Source organism: Rhodamnia argentea, chromosome 2 (genome assembly GCF_020921035.1).
Source record: "Rhodamnia argentea isolate NSW1041297 chromosome 2, ASM2092103v1, whole genome shotgun sequence".
Lineage (NCBI taxonomy): Eukaryota > Viridiplantae > Streptophyta > Magnoliopsida > Myrtales > Myrtaceae > Rhodamnia > Rhodamnia argentea.
Window position 1 is genome coordinate 21,329,727 of NC_063151.1, and position 19,481 is coordinate 21,349,207.

The 19,481-nt window shown below is 42.3% G+C and overlaps 1 protein-coding gene across 1 annotated transcript; it reads left to right on the forward strand.

The window, feature by feature from the left end:
- The first annotated feature begins 14,642 nt into the window (after positions 1 to 14,642).
- LOC115751398 (probable beta-D-xylosidase 7) lies at positions 14,643 to 19,257 on the forward strand. The gene is made up of 6 exons (XM_030689296.2): positions 14,643 to 15,089; positions 15,177 to 15,479; positions 16,372 to 16,541; positions 16,643 to 16,740; positions 17,617 to 18,381; positions 18,480 to 19,257. Exons 1-6 carry the CDS (start codon positions 14,667 to 14,669, stop codon positions 19,070 to 19,072), a joined length of 2,352 nt encoding a protein of 783 aa, XP_030545156.1. The 5' UTR covers positions 14,643 to 14,666; the 3' UTR covers positions 19,073 to 19,257.
- The last annotated feature ends 224 nt before the right edge of the window (positions 19,258 to 19,481 follow it).

Below are 19,481 nucleotides of genomic sequence, written 5' to 3' on the forward strand. Positions count from 1 at the left end.
TGCCATCAGGATCACGTCCCCGATTTCTTCTTTTTTGCCCCTTTCTCCATCCCTAACCCCACCTTTTGACAAATTTGCGCACCTCGCCTTTGCCATGTGAAATCAGAACTTCCGAGCTCCCCTTTTACCTTTCCCTTTCAGTAAAATTAAATCTTCACACGGCGCGCGTGACTCGTCCCTTTTGATCGATCTCGACCATTTTTACAGCAATCCGCTGACGCGACGCGACCCCGACCGGACCCTACTGAACGATTTAACATCAGCACACGTCCGAATGATTATCGGACTACTAATTTGAATCCTAATCATCAAATAACTCCGGGTCTTTAAACCTGCGAGTCCATCTCTACTCTCTCCGAAATTACACCCTTGGAAAAAATGAAATTTGAAAAAAAAAAAATGAGAGTGGTAAGAACGAATATTTGAAATTTGCCAAAACGCCTATTCTAGATGAGGACTGTGAAATGAAGGTTCGAGAGGGAGTGAAGTGGTCAACAGCAAATTTGGACCCCGCCACTAAAGCTTTGACCGGGAGCGTTGCACGTTACAATCAACATGCCAGCAGGGGTGGGGCCCCCACACTCCCACTAGCTGGAATCCCGTCAAGTACGCGTGAGTATGAAGCGAACGTAGCCCTTCACTCTTTTCTCTAATTGTTTGCCGTAATCGGTTGCCCGCTTGTCGAGCCCCGGGATTAAAATTAATCATTGAATCTAATCATGATTAGCCTATCCTCCTAGATTGACTTTATGTCCAGCTTCAGCGTATAAGGGCCACGATCGATTTGTAGATAAGAGCCTCTAAAATCAATTGTCTTTTTTTTTTTAAATTAGGCTAATGATAAAATAAGAATATTCGAATTTGATTTTTTATGCGAGCCGAAAGGGGCCTGAGGGCCACTCAAATAGAAGGGAAGTGTGTGGATTGTGGCCACTGGCCTCCGCACCACGTCCGAGTCATATGCCATCCACTTGTTTATTCGCCACCCCGTCAAACCTAATCCCGGAACCTTAAAAGTTAAAAAAGATCGAAAAGGGAAAACGGTGGGTCGTTTAATTAAAAGGGAAGGGCCAATTCGCGGTTATTTGCGGCTTTTCGCGATTTGTTATCTTATCCCCGCGCGCGAAGCAACGCGGAAACGAGATCGTCGGGAGAGGGGAAATTATTTGCGTGCTTTCGGAACGCGTGAGCTCGGTCCGTCTTGACTGTTGGATGTTGTGGGCTCCACGTATGATCCGACGGCTGAGGTAGAATGGCCTCACCGTGGGCTGAGCACATGCGATGCTTATTCGGCCGCGAGGGCGTCCCCAGCTGTCAAAATGTTCCTTTCGCCTTGTAGCTTGGCGAGTTTAACCGTGGTTGAGTTCTTTTTTACCATGGTTGGGCTGGGTTGGGTCGGGTCTCCCGTTTATTAAAGGCGAAAAGGACATTGAAGGCGGCTTTGATTGGCGGTTGCGGCGCAAGCTGCTGGCTCCAACGGGGCTAATAAGGCATCGTGTTTTTTTTAGTGTTTTCCACTTGAGGGTAATATAGTCTTTTTAATCACGACCCCTCTTATCTTGAGATTTGAAGTGGTATCGTGGGAAAGAGAAGATGGAAAGTGACCACAAAATAAAAGACGCGAAGACGATCGCTAGGGTTCCTTTCAAAACATCTAAAACGAACAAAAGCATAATTATTCCAAGTGAAATTACATGGCTTATGGAGGAACACACATATATATAGATAAGATCGAATTAGATCGTGCCGTGATCACTCCTATGCACACGTGTAGAAGCAAGTGATACGAGAAGGACGCCTCCTTTGTAATGGCTCTCTAAAAGGAAACAGCTGGCTGAATCGCTCTTTTCGCTACGGTCAAAGCAGCAACAACAACGAAAAGGCCCGTTCATTGATAGGTTGAAACCACGGCGACGTGAAGGGGCTAAATATTTTGGATTCGGATAGGCTAATATTGAGATTTTTATGATATGCGTGACATTATTCGAATCAGGCGGTCCAAATGAAATTAGAAAGCCCGATTTGAGCCACGTTTGAAATTCAAAATTTTGCATACTCCAAAAAAATTACCGCCCATATTTTTTCTCTTCATTTCAATAAATAACGTGACTCAAATCAAGTTGTCCATTTTCATTTGCACAATCTGATTTGAGTAACGACATGCATGTCACGTAAATCTCAATGTTAGGCAATCCAAATCCAAATATTTTCTAGTTGTTGTTGCTTTGACCGTCATCGAAAGAGCATTTTAGCCGGCCATTTCATTCCAATGAGCCATTAAAGAGTCGGAATGTGTCTCTCACTATTACAAATATACACCGGAGTGATTGGAGCACAATTTAATTCGATTTTACCATATATCTATATATATGTGTGTGTGTGTGTTTTTTTTCCTCTAGAGCCATGTATTTTTTATTTTTTGGCTTACTGAGCCATGTAATTTCACTTTTATTAATTATGATTGGTTTCTCTTAAGGGGTCCATGACAATCATTCCGTTCCGTAAATAGATTTTTGGCCGAAATAGATTTTCCTATTTCTTGTTTTTGGATGAGTTTTTTAGCAAAAAAATGCGTTTGATAATGACATAAAATTTATGATCCTGAAACCGAAGTTTGTTTGATAACAATTGAAAATTTCTACTTCTATAAATTATTATTTACTATTTTAAAATTAAAAAAATATTATTTATTTTTTATTCTGCCCGAGGGCGGCGGCTGCAGCGGCCGGTTGTGGTTGTCCTCTGAGGTCGACGATGGTTGGCAACAGATGGCGGTGGTTGCAACAACCGACGGAGGGTGGTGGTGAGTAAGCGGTGGCGATTGTAGGCGGTGGGTGGCAGCGGCCATAGGTGAGGCAGGAGGCGACGATGGCCGACGATGGGCAACCAAGGACAATGGTTGCCTACGACTAAGGTCGGCGGTTAGCGGCGGAGAAAGGTTGTGGGTGGCCACAATGAGGCGGGAGGCGACTGCGGGTAGTGGTCGACGGTGACCGGCGATGGGCGACCAAGGGCAGTAGTTAGCGGAGACAAAGGTCGGCGGTGGGCGGTGGTTGACGACGGCCGGCGGAGGTTGACAAAGGGTGGCGATGGGCAATGGTTGGCGATAGGTGATGGTTGGTGGCGGCCAGCAATGGCGGGCAGAGGCCGACAATGAGGTGGGGGGCGACGGCAGGCGGTGGCTAGTGGTGATTGGTCATGACGGGTATTTGAAAAAAAGTAAGGGGTTATTATTTCTGATTTTTGTTTCTTCGAAAAGCTGAAATTTTTTATTTTTGATTTCCCTTCAAAATCTATTTTTGGAACAAATTTTTATTTCAAAAATAGAAAAATAGAATTACGTTACCAGATGAGTTTCTGTTTCAAATCTATTTCAGAAATAAATTTGGAATAAAAATAGAGAAGTAAAATGGCCGTCATGCACTCCCTTAGACATTTGAGAGAAACCCTACCGATCTTCCTGGCACTTTCTTATCACTTTCCATCCTCTATTTTCCACAAGACCACTTCAAATCTCGAGATAAAAAGCTCAAAACTGAAAAGACTATACTACCCTCCCTTCAAAAACAAAACACTTACCTCAAGCCTCCAAACACCCTAGTCAGCGAAATTTAATAAAACCCCACAAAGCGTGTTACATTCCAATCTCTCTCTTTTGGACCCCCCCCAGATGAGTTGGTGAGAGTGAGGGTTCTGTTCTGATCCAATCGCATCCGAGCTAATTAAAAGCAGAACGAGCTTCAATTTTATTAATACGTGGTCCATACTCTTCATAGATAGAATGAAACGGGAATTCGAGGTTATCCAAGAGGATATTATTGGAGGCAGTGCTCCCAAAACGCTAGAGGACTTTTATTATTTGAATGCGTATTTCATTAGCAGTTTGGATATTGGCCCATGAGTAGCTAATATTATATGTAATACATTTTTTTTTTTATAATTGATAGTTGTAATAGAAATATTGAGTATGTTAATAATAGTCAAATTTTATGCTGGGTTACACGAGATAAATTTTGAGTCTCGATTTATCTTCCTCGCATTTAGCCTCTATTTCTTTATATTCGCACGCCTGATTATAAGATGTTTTCGAATTGAAAACATTGAGGTGAGATGCAACTTGGTACCGGAGGTGAAAACTGATGATGCCGAGGTAGTATTTTGAGAAATAGAGGATGACGAGTAGTAGGTGAGGGACAAGATTTGGTATTTTGTTCCTTAAAAAAAGAGGAAAACAACGTAAGATGTACGAAACCCACGTGCTGTCTTGACTTTGGGGAGTCGATGCACGTGGGACGAAGTACTACTGTTCCAAGAACTCTTCTTTACTTCAACGATGCATTGTATTTTCGTACATTTTTAGCTGGGAAAATATCTGGGTCATGCGTCGGGAAATGCTTGGCTTGGCTTCGATCAGACCTTAGAGCAATCCTCTTTTTCTTCCCTTTTTTTTTTTTTTTTCTAACATTGTCTTTTTCGTTTGGAAAAATTTCAAAAAAAGAGCTTTAAGTGTCCTTATTTTCTCAAATAAAAATATGAAATAAACTTTATTTCAAATAAGGGCATGAAGTACCCTCATTATCTCAAAGAATGACATGAAGTACATATTGTTTTAAATAAAAACTTGAAGCAACTATATTTATCTCAAAAACAGGCTTGAGTTACTTTAGTTTAGTGCATTTTTTTTGTAATTTACTATTTTATTTTATTTTTTCTTTTTTCTTTTCAAGGTATTTTGGAAAAAAAAAAAAAAAAAAAAGTCGCCGCCCCACCACGGTTGGAACGGTAGTTATGGCCGTCGGGGTCGTCGGAGCTCGGTCGCATCCGGTTGGAGGGTTTATCGGCCCTCGTCGAGGCGTCGACAACCCCGGCGGCCACGGGCGGGAGGTTATAAAATTTCTATTTAGTTTTAATTTAATTTAACAAAAGTTTAGATTAAATTTATATTTTTACAAAAATGCCATTGATCGGCCGAAAACATTGGCCGACCAACGAGATCAAGCCTTTATTTAAAATAACCATAGCTACTTCAAGTCCTTATTTGAAACAAAATCAACTTCGTGCCCTTATTAAACAAAATGAAAGAACACTTGGGGTCCTTTTTGGAGTTTTCCCTTTTCGTTTAATAGAATATCCATGAATATTGACATAATTGCGTACTTACTTATGTGGATCACAAGATTTGGGGTGATCACTGAACTACCTTTAATAAAAATGAAAAAAAAATTGATCAAAAAGGGCAAAAAAGCGCCTAGTACCTTATCATCATTCAAGCATATGATCTCTTACGTGGTCACATGACTTTTTGAGTAAAATGAGTACTATAAAGGGATATGTTCACTAAACACCCTAAACCTTAGTATTAAAATGTAATTGAGTCATAAAACTTGTAGAATGTACAATAAAGTCTTAAAACTCATCAAATTGGTGCAATTGAGTTATTCCGTTAACTCCGTCTAATTCGAATAATGAAAAATGCCGATGAGGCATTTTTTTATTACTTTCTCTCTCCTATTTGGCGTTAATGTGGCTGAAACTAAAAAGATAAGTCCAAAACAAAATTATTTTGGTCAAAATTTGATTTTTAATATATGTATTAATTAAATTAAATTAAATTAAAAAAAAGAAGAAGCAAAACTTGTAAGGGACCCTATTGACCCTCGCCACCTCCCCCCCCTCCCACCCCTACATTGTTGAAAGGGCCGATGATGGTGGGGTGAGGGTCAACCAAAGTCACTGGGCCCAAGCTAGTGGCCAGCGACCTTTGCTGACAACAAATGAGAGCCTGGAAGCCCTCACCCAGAGGTTGTAGCCCTCTCGCACATCGAATAAGGGGGTCACCGGCCCTCACCCTGACCAAGCTGAGGGCCATTGTTGGCGGGGTCGCCACCCGGACCTATCTTGGCTAGCCACAGCCCTCGCACTGGTCTAGGCAAGGGTCACCGGCCATTGGCCGAAGCCCACGCGACTCCAATCAATCCTAAACCCACCATTGCAGGCCCTCCAGTGATGGTAGGGGGCGACAACAACAAGGACCCTTGGCCTCGCTGCTTTTGCCCTTTTTAAAAAAAAAAAATTAGGTTATTTTTAATTTAATTTAACTAGTATTTAAAAAAAAAATAACCAAAACGACGTTGTTTTAGACTTATATTTATTGTTTCAACCGTATTAGTGCCACATAGGAGAGAGAAAGTAATAAAAAATGCTACATCAACATTTTTCGTTAGTCAAATTGGACGGAATTAACGGAATGACTCGATTGCATTTTATGAAAGTTTTAATACTCAATTACAATGATAAGTTTTAAAACTTCTAGTAAACATATCCCTACTATAAAATAGGCACGACTTATTTGTTGAATTACCAGTATAAAAATTGGGCCTAATTCCGTAGAAAAACCATCAAAATTCCAATTCTATAACAATTTTTTTTTGTTGCCTCGGAAAAAACTCCAAATCCCAAATCTGCCTCAAACTTTTTTTGTCTTAGAGAAAAGATTCCCAAATTTTAGGTCTTGCCCCAAATTTAGCTTTGTTGAAAGAAATTATCTACTTTTAATCTATTCTGAAATCTAACTCCCACGATCCAATCCCAATTTGACGTGATATTTCCGAGTCGATAACAAATTCACATCAACAATGTGGCATGCAAAATTATCTCCAAAAAAATAAACGTTCTTAGATATGAAGACTAGAGGCCACTAATGGCATTTTGGCCATAAGGCTAATGTGGGGTTACATTTGGGATTAGAGTATGAATTGGTGATTGACGTTGGGGAAAAACGGGAGAAATTATCGAACCATTCCCACAACCAGCATTGACTATTAGATGAAGCAAAAAAAAAGCAACGTTAAATGTCAGTTTACGTCAAGGTTTTTCGCTTTTGACGCGCAGATAAACATGCTCGTCTTTCTCCAAGATGGCTTTTAGGTTAATCCTGCCTACAGCTCAGATTTAAAGCGTGCCAGATTTAACTTCGTCCCGACAGTAATTGCTTGCGATAGCGGCACTTTACCATCTCCCTCGCTTCTTTCCTTCTACACGAAGTTTGAAGATGAGCGAGCACTGTACATGACAATGACATCATTATCCTAAATTAAAGGAACCCTCCTGGAAATTTCTCCGAGCCTCCGACAAGTCACGCCACCTTTTATTTAATGCGGTTGACTCGACGATGCTTCCTTTGCTGGAATCGCATTCGGGTATCTATCGTGAGAACAAAGGGAAGATGCTTGCCAAGCCCAAGAACGAAGGTTGCTGAATGGTTATGATATAAGCAATTTGGCACCGAATTTCCATTTGCCCCAGATGAAAGAAAAGATAAGGCAATTTGTCCTTTCAGAACTATCGGTAGCCGTTTCATTTCATTCATTTCTATCTCGATTTCATTTTCATAGCTCGATTTCACATAATAGCGGAAGGTCGTGAAGTAAAGGAATTATCGGAATGGTTGCATGAATCGAGCAAAAAGGTTCTAGACGGGAAGTTCCAACTTTATCGGGGCTATTTTTTTTTTTCTAATTGTTATTATAAGAAAACGAAAAGATCATCTCAATCGTTACGGAGTACATTGTCTTATAGTAAGATACGATTGCCACCTTATTTCCACCATCTTTCAATTTTTTCTCACAAAAGAGGAAACTTTCGAAGGAAGGGAGGGGAGGGGAATCCACCACGTTGAAAGGCGATTGCATTGCTGGTAGATTTACATCATCTGTCGAGGCCGAGATCTCGGTCAAGATACTTCAAAATACGGCTGTAACACAGTAAACTCCTAGGAACATATACGAAAGGCATCGATTGGATTACATTTGCTAGAGCATGGCGAAACAAAAAGGATGAACTTTTCGGAGCAAACATCTACGAAATCTATACGAACAAACATTGGCACCAGTCTTGAGGGACTTAACCGGTGGCATTGACACTTATACCCCCACCATCCCGAGGAATGGTCCATTGCACGTGGAAACCTCGGTTATCAAAAAAAAAAAAAAAAAAGTTGGCACCAGTCAAATCGGATTTCTTGAAACGCACCTGTCCGAATCCCGGTCGGCATTATCTCATTCAACCACGACCCGTGAGCCCAAGAGCTTTGACTTTTCCCCGCAGGAAAAAGGGGGCCCACTCCCAAATGGGCCAAGACCAATCAATTATCCAACAAGAGAATAACTTGTCCCATCCTGATCTGATCTGAATAGCCCATGGGCACTCGGCTGAAAAGGTTCTGTTTCACGAAAATGATTATCGTGGGTATCGTGAAATAATTATTCAATAAAGCATATTTTTTTTATTAATAAATTTTTTTATTTAAATATTTATGTAGCCGATTGAAAATATTTTTTATTTATTAATTTTTATAAACAATAGAAGTGATTATTTTCTTAAAAGTAATTTTTAAATCACTGATTTTTTTCCGAAATAAACTGGGCCTTTGATTGATTCTTGCTTTTCCAAGTATCACGGTCCGATCTTCACAAGATTTGCGCACTGAATTATTTAATTCACTTTCTTGTCACTTTCCATACTCATGTTTTTCACAATACCACTTCAAATCTCAAGATAAAAAGCTCATAATTGAAAAGACAAAATTACCCTCCCTTAGAAAAAACTAAACAAAACTCATACCTTGGCCTCCAAAACACCCTGGTATGCAAAGTCACCAACACCCACAAAGAATGGATCCGAATCGCCTAACATTAGGATTTACGTGACATGCATGATGTTACTTAAATCAGGCCTTCTAAATAAAAATGGACGGCCTGATTTGAGTCACGTTTGGGATTGAAAATTTTTCAAACTCCAAAAAAATTTCCGCCCACATTTTTTTCCCTCCCTTTCAACACACGACATGGCTTAAATCAAACCGTCTATTTTCATTTGGGCGGCCTGATTTAAATAATGTCACGCATGTCATGAAAATCTCAATGTTAGGCAATCCAAATCCCACAAAGCATATTACATTCCAATCCATCTCTTTTGGACCTGACATAGATCACATCCCTGTGCCCACGGATGAGCAGGTCGGCCCCATCGACGGTCCAAAATGGAAGTCAATCTGCAAGTCACGTTCAAAGCAGAGCATAACCGGGGATGATGCGGTTCAAACACCCATCCGATTCTCCGGTCGAGCGATTGAAGCGCCCCTTAAATCGGTTTAATCTTAAATCGGTTTAATTCGAGTTCCAATCACGACCAATTTTGTTGGGGTATAATTATACTTCCCATCCATAAAAGAGCATGAAAGTTAATTGCGGAGGCGACGCTCCCGAGACTTTAGGAGGTTTTTATAATTTGAGTTCCAATTTGATTGATAGTTTGTGTCGAATATCTAAATTTGATCCTATCAACGATGTAAGAAAGTAATGGAAATTCGCACAACACAAGAATTTACGTGGTTCGGCGATGGAGATGTTCCGCCTACCTACGTTCACTGGGAGATGAGATCTGTTTCACTAATAACGTAGAAAAGTGTACAACCGCTCTTTCTCACACCATTTCTATTATAGAAACCTGTTTCGCCCTAAACATATATAGCGAAACCCTACATGGCACAAATTACAAAATTGCCCACATAGCCTAAAATATTTAATTTTCCCATAGAAATCCTTCTATAACCGAACATAAAACGCCTCTGGCGGCTCGGGCGCGCTGCCCCCGCGACCCTCGCCGGGGCGGCTCCCCCGGACCCCCGCCCGCTCACCGGGGAGCGGGACCCGCGTGTTGTCCGGTCGTAGGGGGCCTTTCGGAACCGCCTCATAATCTCTTGAATAACAGAATACAAGACATCAACCTCAACAATTTGAGCTTAGACACATAAGTAACTACTGTTATAATAATTTGTTTATCTTATAATTGAGAGTTGTAATAGAGAAGTGGAAAAAGTGATAATTTTAATACAATCATCTCATGGATGTAATCCGGGTTTAAGGATGAATCGGATGAATCTTAGGCCTCGATTATTCTTTCTCGCTTTTACTTTTTATTTCGCTGTGCTTGTGCGCATAATCCTAACAGGTCTTTGATATACAATGATTGTGGCGAGATCCAAATTGGTACCAATTGTAAAAACTCATGATGCCAAGCAGTTACTTTGAGAAATAGAGGACGACAAGTGGTGAGGGACAAGATTTGTTATTTTTTCAGGAAAACGACTTAGACGTACCAAGCCCACATGCTGTCATGACTTTTGGTGAGTCGACGCATGTGGGACGAAGTACGACAATTCCAAGAACCTTTTTTCTTATTTATTTCACTTTAACAATGCATTGTATTTTTGTATAGCTATAAGGGAAAATATCTGGGTCATGATCCATCGGGAAATTGCTTGACTTGTCTTCAATCACACTTTATAGCGACCGTCCTCCTTTTGACCTTTTGATATTAGGAAAAAGTTCCTAGTCCAACTATCATCATTCAAGCATAGGATCTCTTCTATGGTCACATGACTCTCTCAAGCCAATCGGATTTGAATACTGAAATAGGCATGACTTCATTGTTGAATTACTAGTATAAAAAGATGTATTAGGGTAAACCGCATTGCATATTAAGTTGAATTACTGATATAAAATAGTTAGGTAAGTTAAATTTTTCACTAAGTTTGTGCTACGATGCTCTTTTATTTGATTAATATGAATGGCTACTCTCTTTTTAGAGACCGTTGGTGCTTACATCCGTAACTATGATACTATGACTACCTCGGCAGCTAACGTACTGTTGTTGTTGTTAACTCGATATCGGATACATTGGCAAGGTACAGCGACGGCGGGCGACAACAAGAGGCAATGTTGAAGGCAGCACTTGGTGGGGCGGCAACGACAAGGCGTGTTGTGGTTACAATAGATTGCGCATCGATCGTTGTTTGGGTGTTTTTGTTTTGCAAAATTTATAGTTCTTGAGTGTTGTTTGTAAAAATGATTGTGCGTGGTTCGGCACGCGAATGTACGGTGAAAAATACTCGGAGGAGTTTTAAAGATAGGGTTGGCCTCCCGTGCACAAACCGATCATGGAGCCGATGTCGCTATCTTGATAAGATCATGACAGGCCGAAATCAATTATCATGTTGAAGTGGATTGTGTGTCTCGCTCGAGGGAATAGATGACTAACCTAAACTGGATAAATAACTATAGAAGGAAGGCTTGCTCGGTGTCCTCGGCTCACTAAGCGTTGCACGAGCTATTTCGCTGCCATGGATCTGTGGCCCGTGACACCTCACTCTAACCTTACCTTTCATCATCTGAACCCGAACACTCCTTTTCCCATCTTTGGGATGATAGTCGATGCATGGTAATGACATTACAGTTTCCCTTCCTTAGCTCTTTTATAGAAATAAGTGGGCGTATCAATCTTGCATGATGAGCACAACTTGTCTTGAATTTTGAAGTTGAGGCTAAGCGAGAGAAATTATCGAACTATTACCAACGCTAGCATTGACTGTTAGATGATGGAAAAAGCAACATTAAACGTCACTTTACGTCAGGTTTTTTTGGCTTTGACGGGAAGATAAGGCGTTGCCTAATCCTGCCTAAAGCTTAAATTATATTGATGGGGCATGTCAAATTTAACTTTGTCAAGACATTAATTGCTTGTGATAGAGGCTCTTTACCATCTTCCTTCCTTCTTCTACATGAAGTATGAACGTGAACAAGTGCTACGCACGACATTACCGAAACGTAAGGGAGCTCTCGTGGAAATTTCTCCGAGCCACGATAAGTTACGCCGTGCTGATTGAATACATTTGACTTGACGATGCTCCTTGCGGGAATCGCAATTGGGTATCTCTGGGGAGCATTAGTGAGATTCCAATTGGACCTGCTGCGTGAATATATCAGTCGAGAGAAAACTTAGGTGGACATGTTATATAAATGATAAGAAATGAATTCTTCAAGTAGATGATTACTTCCCCACAACATCTTATCGTGATAAGCGTAAAACCGAAAAACAACAAGACGGTTATTTTATATGAACTTTCATACAGTATGTATTTTGTCGATTCATTTATAACGCGATTCAGATCCATCACCATCTCAATTTGTAGCTATGGTTTGACAAATTAATCAGCTATTGAAATCAACAACCACGAATGTGGACTGTAAAAGAAAGGGTTCCACATGCCGTGCATTTGAGATCGATCCTTAATTTATACTAGGGTTAAGGGGGAAAATGAGTAATTATGTATGAAATAGGTGACTATAAGATATGAAAGCGAGCGTAATTTAGGATGTTTATACGTGAAAAGAGAGAAAAAAAGATGCCGGTGTAACCAAAGAGTGTTTCGACTTACACCTTACAGTTTACAAGGGCCAGGACAAAGGAACAACGCTTGCCAAGCCCAAGACTGATGGGCCTTGGGCTCAAATCTGCTAAAAGCAAACCTTCCCTTAATGGGCCAAACATTTGGTCCAGCAGTTTTCCTGTTATACCGTTCCGGGCCCATGAAGGTTGGTGAATGGTGTGGATACCAGGAATTTAGCACCGAGGGGAGAAGTTAGAGGAGTCGTTCCATTTCATTCAATTCCATCTCGATTTCATTCTACGGGGTCGGTTTTGCATAATAATGGAAGGTTGTGAAGCAAAAGATATACGAGGATGAATTGTCTGAATCGAGTAAGAACGTTAACAGACAAGAAGTCTCGATTTTTTTGAGCTTTCCAGCAAGAAAACTAAGATCACTAGTGACTTTCAAAAAGGACGTTATTTTAAATTATCTTTCAATCTTTCACCATCTCACTCAGACGGCAAACTCCTAGGTTGAAGAGTTTGGAGTTTTTTCTCTCTTGAAAAGAGACATTTGTGAAGGAGGGGATAGGAACGGAAGGGATTCCCCACTATATGAGTTTTGAGCCTTTCGAATAGAGTAATGTGGAGGGCCAGTTTAGGTTCCACATGAAAATTACTCATCGGAACCGGTTCCCTAATTGAATTTTATTCAATTCTATCTTGACTTCACTCCCACGGTTTGGTTTTGCATAATAGCAAAAGGTGGCGAAGCAAAAGATTTATTAAGTAAAAAGTTCTAGACGGGAAGTTCCGACTTCATTGTTCTTTTTTTTTATAAGGAAATGAAGATCACAGCGGTTGTTACAATTACGGAGAATATTGTCTTAGATTAAGATATGATTGCCTCCCTTTATTTTCATTATCTTTCAATCATTCACCATATCGCTCAAACGGTAAACGCAAGAGGTTTGGCAAGTTTTTAAATCTGTTCTTCTACGAAAGAGGAAACCTGTGAAGGAGGGGAGGGGTCTGTCGAGACCGACATCTTGGTAAAAGATACTTCAAAATACATTTGTAACCTAGTACTACTACGAACATCATGGAATGGACTTACATTTGATTGAGTATGGCGAAACAAAAATGATCAACTTTTCGCGTCAGTCAAATCTGATTCGTTAAATGCTGCTATCCGAATGCCAGTCAGCATTAAATGATTGATGCACGACCCTAAGTCGAAGAGCTTTGACTTTTCTCCGCAGAAAAGAAGGGGCCCACCCCTGAATGGGCGGAGGCCAATCAATTATCCAACAGGAGATTGTTTTGTTGCTTTCCTAGTATCGGTCGAAAACTCATAAGCCGTACTAGAAATTGCGTAACTCCAAGGGCGACGTCCTAAAATTTACGAATCTTTACAAGATTTTGTGTACTTAATTTTATAATTTATGTGTCATAATATCGTACATAAAGTGCATTCGAAGGAGTGGGTGAGTATGGATAGTGGCATTTAATGGTATTTTCGAATCATATTTTGCCCTTCTATCCAATAAAAATTTGGAAAAATGACACAAATGGTCCCTAATTTTTTGCCCAATATGCAACGTTGTCAATGAATTTTCAATTTGTTCAATGTGATTTTCGAATATTTTGAAATATGTTTAACTTGGTCCATGAACTATAAAAAAAAAAATTCAATATCGTCCCTAAATTTGAATTAATTGAAGAATCACATTGAACATCTTTCTATAGTTTAGGGACTAAGTTGAACAAGCTTCAAAAGTTTATGGAACATATTGGTTAAATAGCTTAGAGCCCATATTGATCAAATTAAGAGTTCAAGGATCGCATTGCATAATGAGTTAAAGTTCATGGATCATTTCTAGTCGGAGGTGGAGGCAATAGACGAGTGGCGGCGAATGACGGTCGATGGGCGGCAATCGACAACATTATATAACAGTTTTTATTTTATTTTTTTTACTTTTATTTTTCTTTCTTTGTTTTGCTTATAACTATTAAAATAAAAATAAAGAGCGAAAAAATATAAACTAATGTGCTTGAGTTGAAGTCCATTTATAAGTAGGTTGGGAAGCTGCAGTCATGGGGCGAAAAATAAGTCGAAAATGGGTTATATTAAGGTCCATATTTGAATAGGTTTTATAAGTCTCGATCCATATTTGATTCATTTTTCAAATTTGTTGAACTCATATAAGACCCAATTGAATAAAAACGGATTAAAAAGTGCGGCAAAGACCCATACCGACATCTCTAGTTATCCCTAAAAGATTTTCCAAGAGCTTTTTTTTTTTTTTTTCCTTTTTTTGGCTGCTGAGAAAGAAAAGTAATGCAAAGGTCAAGAATGGAGTTCTCTTCACTTCACCCGCTGCTCTCACTCACACTCTCCTCTTCAAAAGCCACACAACACTCTCACCATCCTCCAAGAGCCCCACCATTCCACCATGATGAGGAACCGCCAAGTCCAAATCCTCTCTCTCCTCGTCGCTTTCGCCTCCGTCGCCGCCCTCCTCTCCCCTCCCGCCGCCTCCGCCCAGGCCTCGCCGTTCTCGTGCAACCCATCATCAGGCCCCTCCCCCAAGTCCTTCGCCTTCTGCAGGGCCTCCCTCCCCATCAGCAAGCGAGCCCAGGACCTCGTCTCCAGGCTCACATTGGACGAGAAGATCTCGCAGCTTGTCAGCTCCGCCCCGGCCATCCCCCGGCTCGGCGTCCCCGCCTACGAGTGGTGGTCCGAGTCCCTCCACGGCGTCTCCAACGCCGGCCGCGGCATCCGCTTCAACGGTACCATCCAGTCCGCCACCAGCTTCCCTCAGGTCATCCTCACCGCCGCCTCCTTCGACGCCGAACTCTGGTACCGCATCGGCCAGGTGAGCTCTCGACCCCCAAAGGACCAATCCCATTTCAAGAAACGGTTCACCCCAACCGTGACCCGACCCGAATCGGTGGCATTGCAGGTGATAGGGACTGAGGCGAGGGCAGTGTACAACTCGGGGCAGGCGACGGGGATGACGTTCTGGGCGCCGAACATCAACATATTCAGAGACCCGAGGTGGGGGAGAGGGCAGGAGACGCCCGGCGAGGATCCGCTGGTCACCGGCAAGTACGCGGTCTCGTACGTGCGAGGCGTCCAGGGCGACGCCTTCCAAGGCGGAGGGAAGCCCCGCGGGGAACTCCAGGCGTCCGCTTGCTGCAAGCACTTCACCGCATACGATCTGGACAACTGGAAGGGCGTGAACCGGTTCGTCTTCGATGCCCGGGTCAGTGACAGACGGACGACCGCTAGCACGCGTACTCTTTTTCCCACGCATCTTTTCCTCTGTCCGTATTCGTTTCTTTCCACTTTTTGCCGGAATTCCCAAGTGTCTTTCTTCTTTTGGGGGGCTAATTGGTAATTGCGGCTCAGGAGCGTTTTGGAAGTTTGTGTCTGGTTTTTGATGCGGTTTTAGGACAGGGTTCAAAGATTCCTCTGTCCAACCAACCATAAGTTTAATGCCGATTAACGCATGTGATTTAGAGCAGAAGCAGATCACGAGTGTCTATCCAATTTAATGGTGTGTTGACTGTTTGTTGGGCTTTTTCACTAATTAAAGTGCTGCAAATCTGCTGTTTTATAATATTCTAGGATAAAGAGCAGAGAAAAAAAAAAAAAAAATCGCTGGTACAGGAAAAAAAAAAACCCAAAATCGAATTCGGCCCATACATGAGTGAATTTTATAAGACATCATGTGGGTCATGATCTGAAAGACGTCTGAGCTCTACTGTTCACACTTCCCTAGAAAGATGTTCTCGAGGGTTTTCTTGTTCTTATTTCATTTTTTTTTTCCGGTTTACAAATAGCTAGGATTAGGAAGATAGCTTTTTAACCCAATGCCTTCATGGTAGGTGAATTTACTCATTGTGAGGGTAAAAAAGGGTACTTTTATAATGAATGATTTTCCCGTCATAATTAATCTAAATGAAGATATCATGAAACCACCGACAATGGAATGAGCTTGATTCTCGCTCCGGCGCCTTAAGGCATGGACCGTGGAAGTTCGCTTCTTAGGTTGCCATTTTGACCTGATTAGGAACAGTTGTGGTGAGATTCGGGTCGCTGTTTGGGCTGCTTGGCCTTAATTAACTTGAGGTATTTGTGTCGGGTCGATTCAGGTGACGGCACAAGACATGGCGGACACGTTCCAGCCGCCGTTTCAGAGGTGCATTCAGGACGGGAAGGCCAGCGGGATCATGTGCGCTTATAACCGGGTCAACGGCGTCCCCAGCTGCGCCAACTACGACCTCCTATCCAACACCGCCCGCCGACAATGGTCTTTCCACGGGTAAGATAAGCGAAAGCAGCGTGTCCTCGTTTTTTAGGTAGATGGCTTTCGTAGAGAAGGTGATGATGGCGTGTCGGCTGATAGGAGCTGAGGTATGGCAGGTACATAACATCGGACTGCGACGCCGTCTCCATCATGCACGACAATCAAGGGTACGCCAAGACGCCGGAGGACGCCGTCGCGGATGCCCTCAAAGCCGGTTTGTCAACGCATTCCTTTGCATTTTCGTGACACAAGCTCATGGCTAGCCTAAAAAATTTACATTGAGTCGTGTCCATCGGTAAAATGTTGCGCAGCCCTATATCCTAAGGGTATGTCAAGTGCATCTCATTAGGCGATGCTGTGTAAAGATAATCACCTAACATTTGTCCTACCGGTAGAAAAAACACTCACGAGATGTTGATTACCAGAGAGTAACCTAAAGAGAGAGATCACTCTATAAAGAAAATCACTATTGTTATAACCTTTTCAAATCATGCATGCCTTACAAGATATCGGATAGTAATAGTGATGGAATCATTACATTCGAAACGAGATTATATTGTTAATCAATTATAAAAAAAAAATGGGTTAATCCTTCAATCTTGGTAGATGAATACGAGAGTTGAGGATACGAATGGGACCACCGCATGCTGGTGAGAGTTGATGACTTGGGCTCCCTTATGGTTCAGATTGGTCCATCACTTCTATCCTCAAGAGTCAATTGCCTTTGGCCCTTCGTGTTGCCTTTTCTTCACCACCTTCTGTGAATCTGTCCCAAGTAGTCTGCATGTATTCTTTTGATTCTGTATTTTTTTCTCAGTATCTTTTTCGCATATTTTCTTGATGTTTCTGGCAAATGAGATCTTTTTGGGATTCGAGATTTGATTTCCGATGAATGGTCCAGCATTAGAATATCTCTCTTTGATTTCCGGCTAGTCGGGCCTCGGCATGGCCTTTTTTTTTTGGAACTTTCATTCATGCATGCATGCATGCATACAATGTTCGGCATTGGAACTTTCCAGTTTTCGTTTTCACTCATGAATTGATGACGCTGGAGAATGAAAGGTTCATTGAATGGTACGTAAACCGGCAGGAATGGATGTCAACTGCGGAACCTACCTGCAGAAACACACCAAATCCGCCGTCCAGCAAAGAAAACTGCCAGTATCCGAGATAGACAGAGCGCTTCACAACCTCTTCTCGGTAAGAATGAGGCTAGGACTCTTCAATGGCGACCCCAAGAAACAACCTTTTGGCAACATAGGCCCGGATCAGGTCTGCTCCCGAAAGCATCAAGATTTGGCTCTCGAGGCTGCTCGAAGTGGCATTGTGCTTCTGAAGAACAAAGAAAAGCGTCTGCCTCTTCAGAGATCGAAGTCCACGTCGCTTGCTGTAATAGGCCCCAATGCTAACAATGCCTGGAAGCTGCTTGGGAACTATGCAGGACCGCCGTGCAAGTCCGTGACGCTGCTGCAGGCTCTGCAGAGTTACGTGAAGGACACGAGGTATCAGCCAGGTTGTGACGATGTGGCGTGTTTGTCACCGTCGATTGCCCAGGCAGTGGAAGTAGCGAAAGCGGCAGATCACGTGGTGCTGATCATGGGGTTAGATCAAACTCAAGAGAGGGAGGACTTCGATCGTGTAGATTTGGTCCTCCCCGGCAGGCAGCAGGAGCTCATAACGACAGTCGCCCGAGCTGCAAAGAAGCCGGTCATTTTGGTGCTTCTTTGTGGAGGTCCTGTCGACATAAGATTTGCCAGAGATGATCAGAACATCGGAAGCATCTTGTGGGCCGGTTATCCTGGTGAGGCTGGCGGAATGGCGTTGTCAGAAATCATCTTTGGTGAACATAATCCTGGTAAAATCCTATGATCCCTCTTCATTTCTTCGTTCTTGTACCTGAGTTTCTTGACAAAATCAGGAGGTCGTGATTAAATTCTTCCACTTCTGAAACAGGAGGGAGATTGCCAGTAACTTGGTACCCACAAGAATTCACCAGAGTGCCAATGACGGACATGAGGATGAGGCCTGAAGCATCCACTGGCTATCCCGGCCGTACATACCGGTTCTACGAAGGCCAATCGGTTTACGAGTATGGATACGGGCTTAGCTACACGGAATATTCTTACAAGTTCATATCTGTTACCAAGGAACTTTTCTACCTGAACCAATCCCCTGAATCTAAACCTGACGAAGGCTCGGATGCCTCCCCTCGGTACAGACCGGTTTCAGACTTGGGAGCAGAGTTTTGCAAGAAGAGCAAGTCTGTGGTCACAGTCAAAGTCAAGAACCATGGAGACACAGTGGGCAAGCACCCGGTGTTGCTCTTCGTGAGGCATGCCAAGCGGAGCAGCGGGAGTCCGATGAAGCAGCTGGTGGCCTTCCAGAGTGTGGAACTGAAGGGGGGCCAAACTGTGGAGGTCCAATTGGCATTGAACCCTTGCGACCACCTGAGCCGAGCCGATGAAAACGGCGTGATGATAATAGAAGAAGGGTGGCGCTTCTTGGAGGTGGGAGATCAAGAGTACCCGATCACTGTGATGGCCTGATATTTGGATTTGGCAGTCGCTCATCTTGCAATTTTAAGGATCTTATTGCTTGCTACATAATTCAATTAGCATTTCAATTGGCAAGTGTAACACGAAAAGATTCGAATGGCAACCTCTCCCCATTTGCAGGTGAGAGGGATCAATAAGTAACGAGCATAATGAATTGTCAAGTACTTTTCCATTAATTCCATCGCCTTGAGAACTAGTCGTGTGCCAAACTATGTTCGGAAGCCTAATTTGCCTATTTGTAAAGAATAAAATTAGGACGATTCAAGGGAGTCATAAAAGTCTCTGATTGTCCATGTGGGAGAAATTTATCGAGAATTGAATTGTAGGGATCGAAATCGAAAGTTCTTCCAAATTGGAGTACTACTATGCAAAAGGGAAATGGCAAGTTGAGGAGACAAAT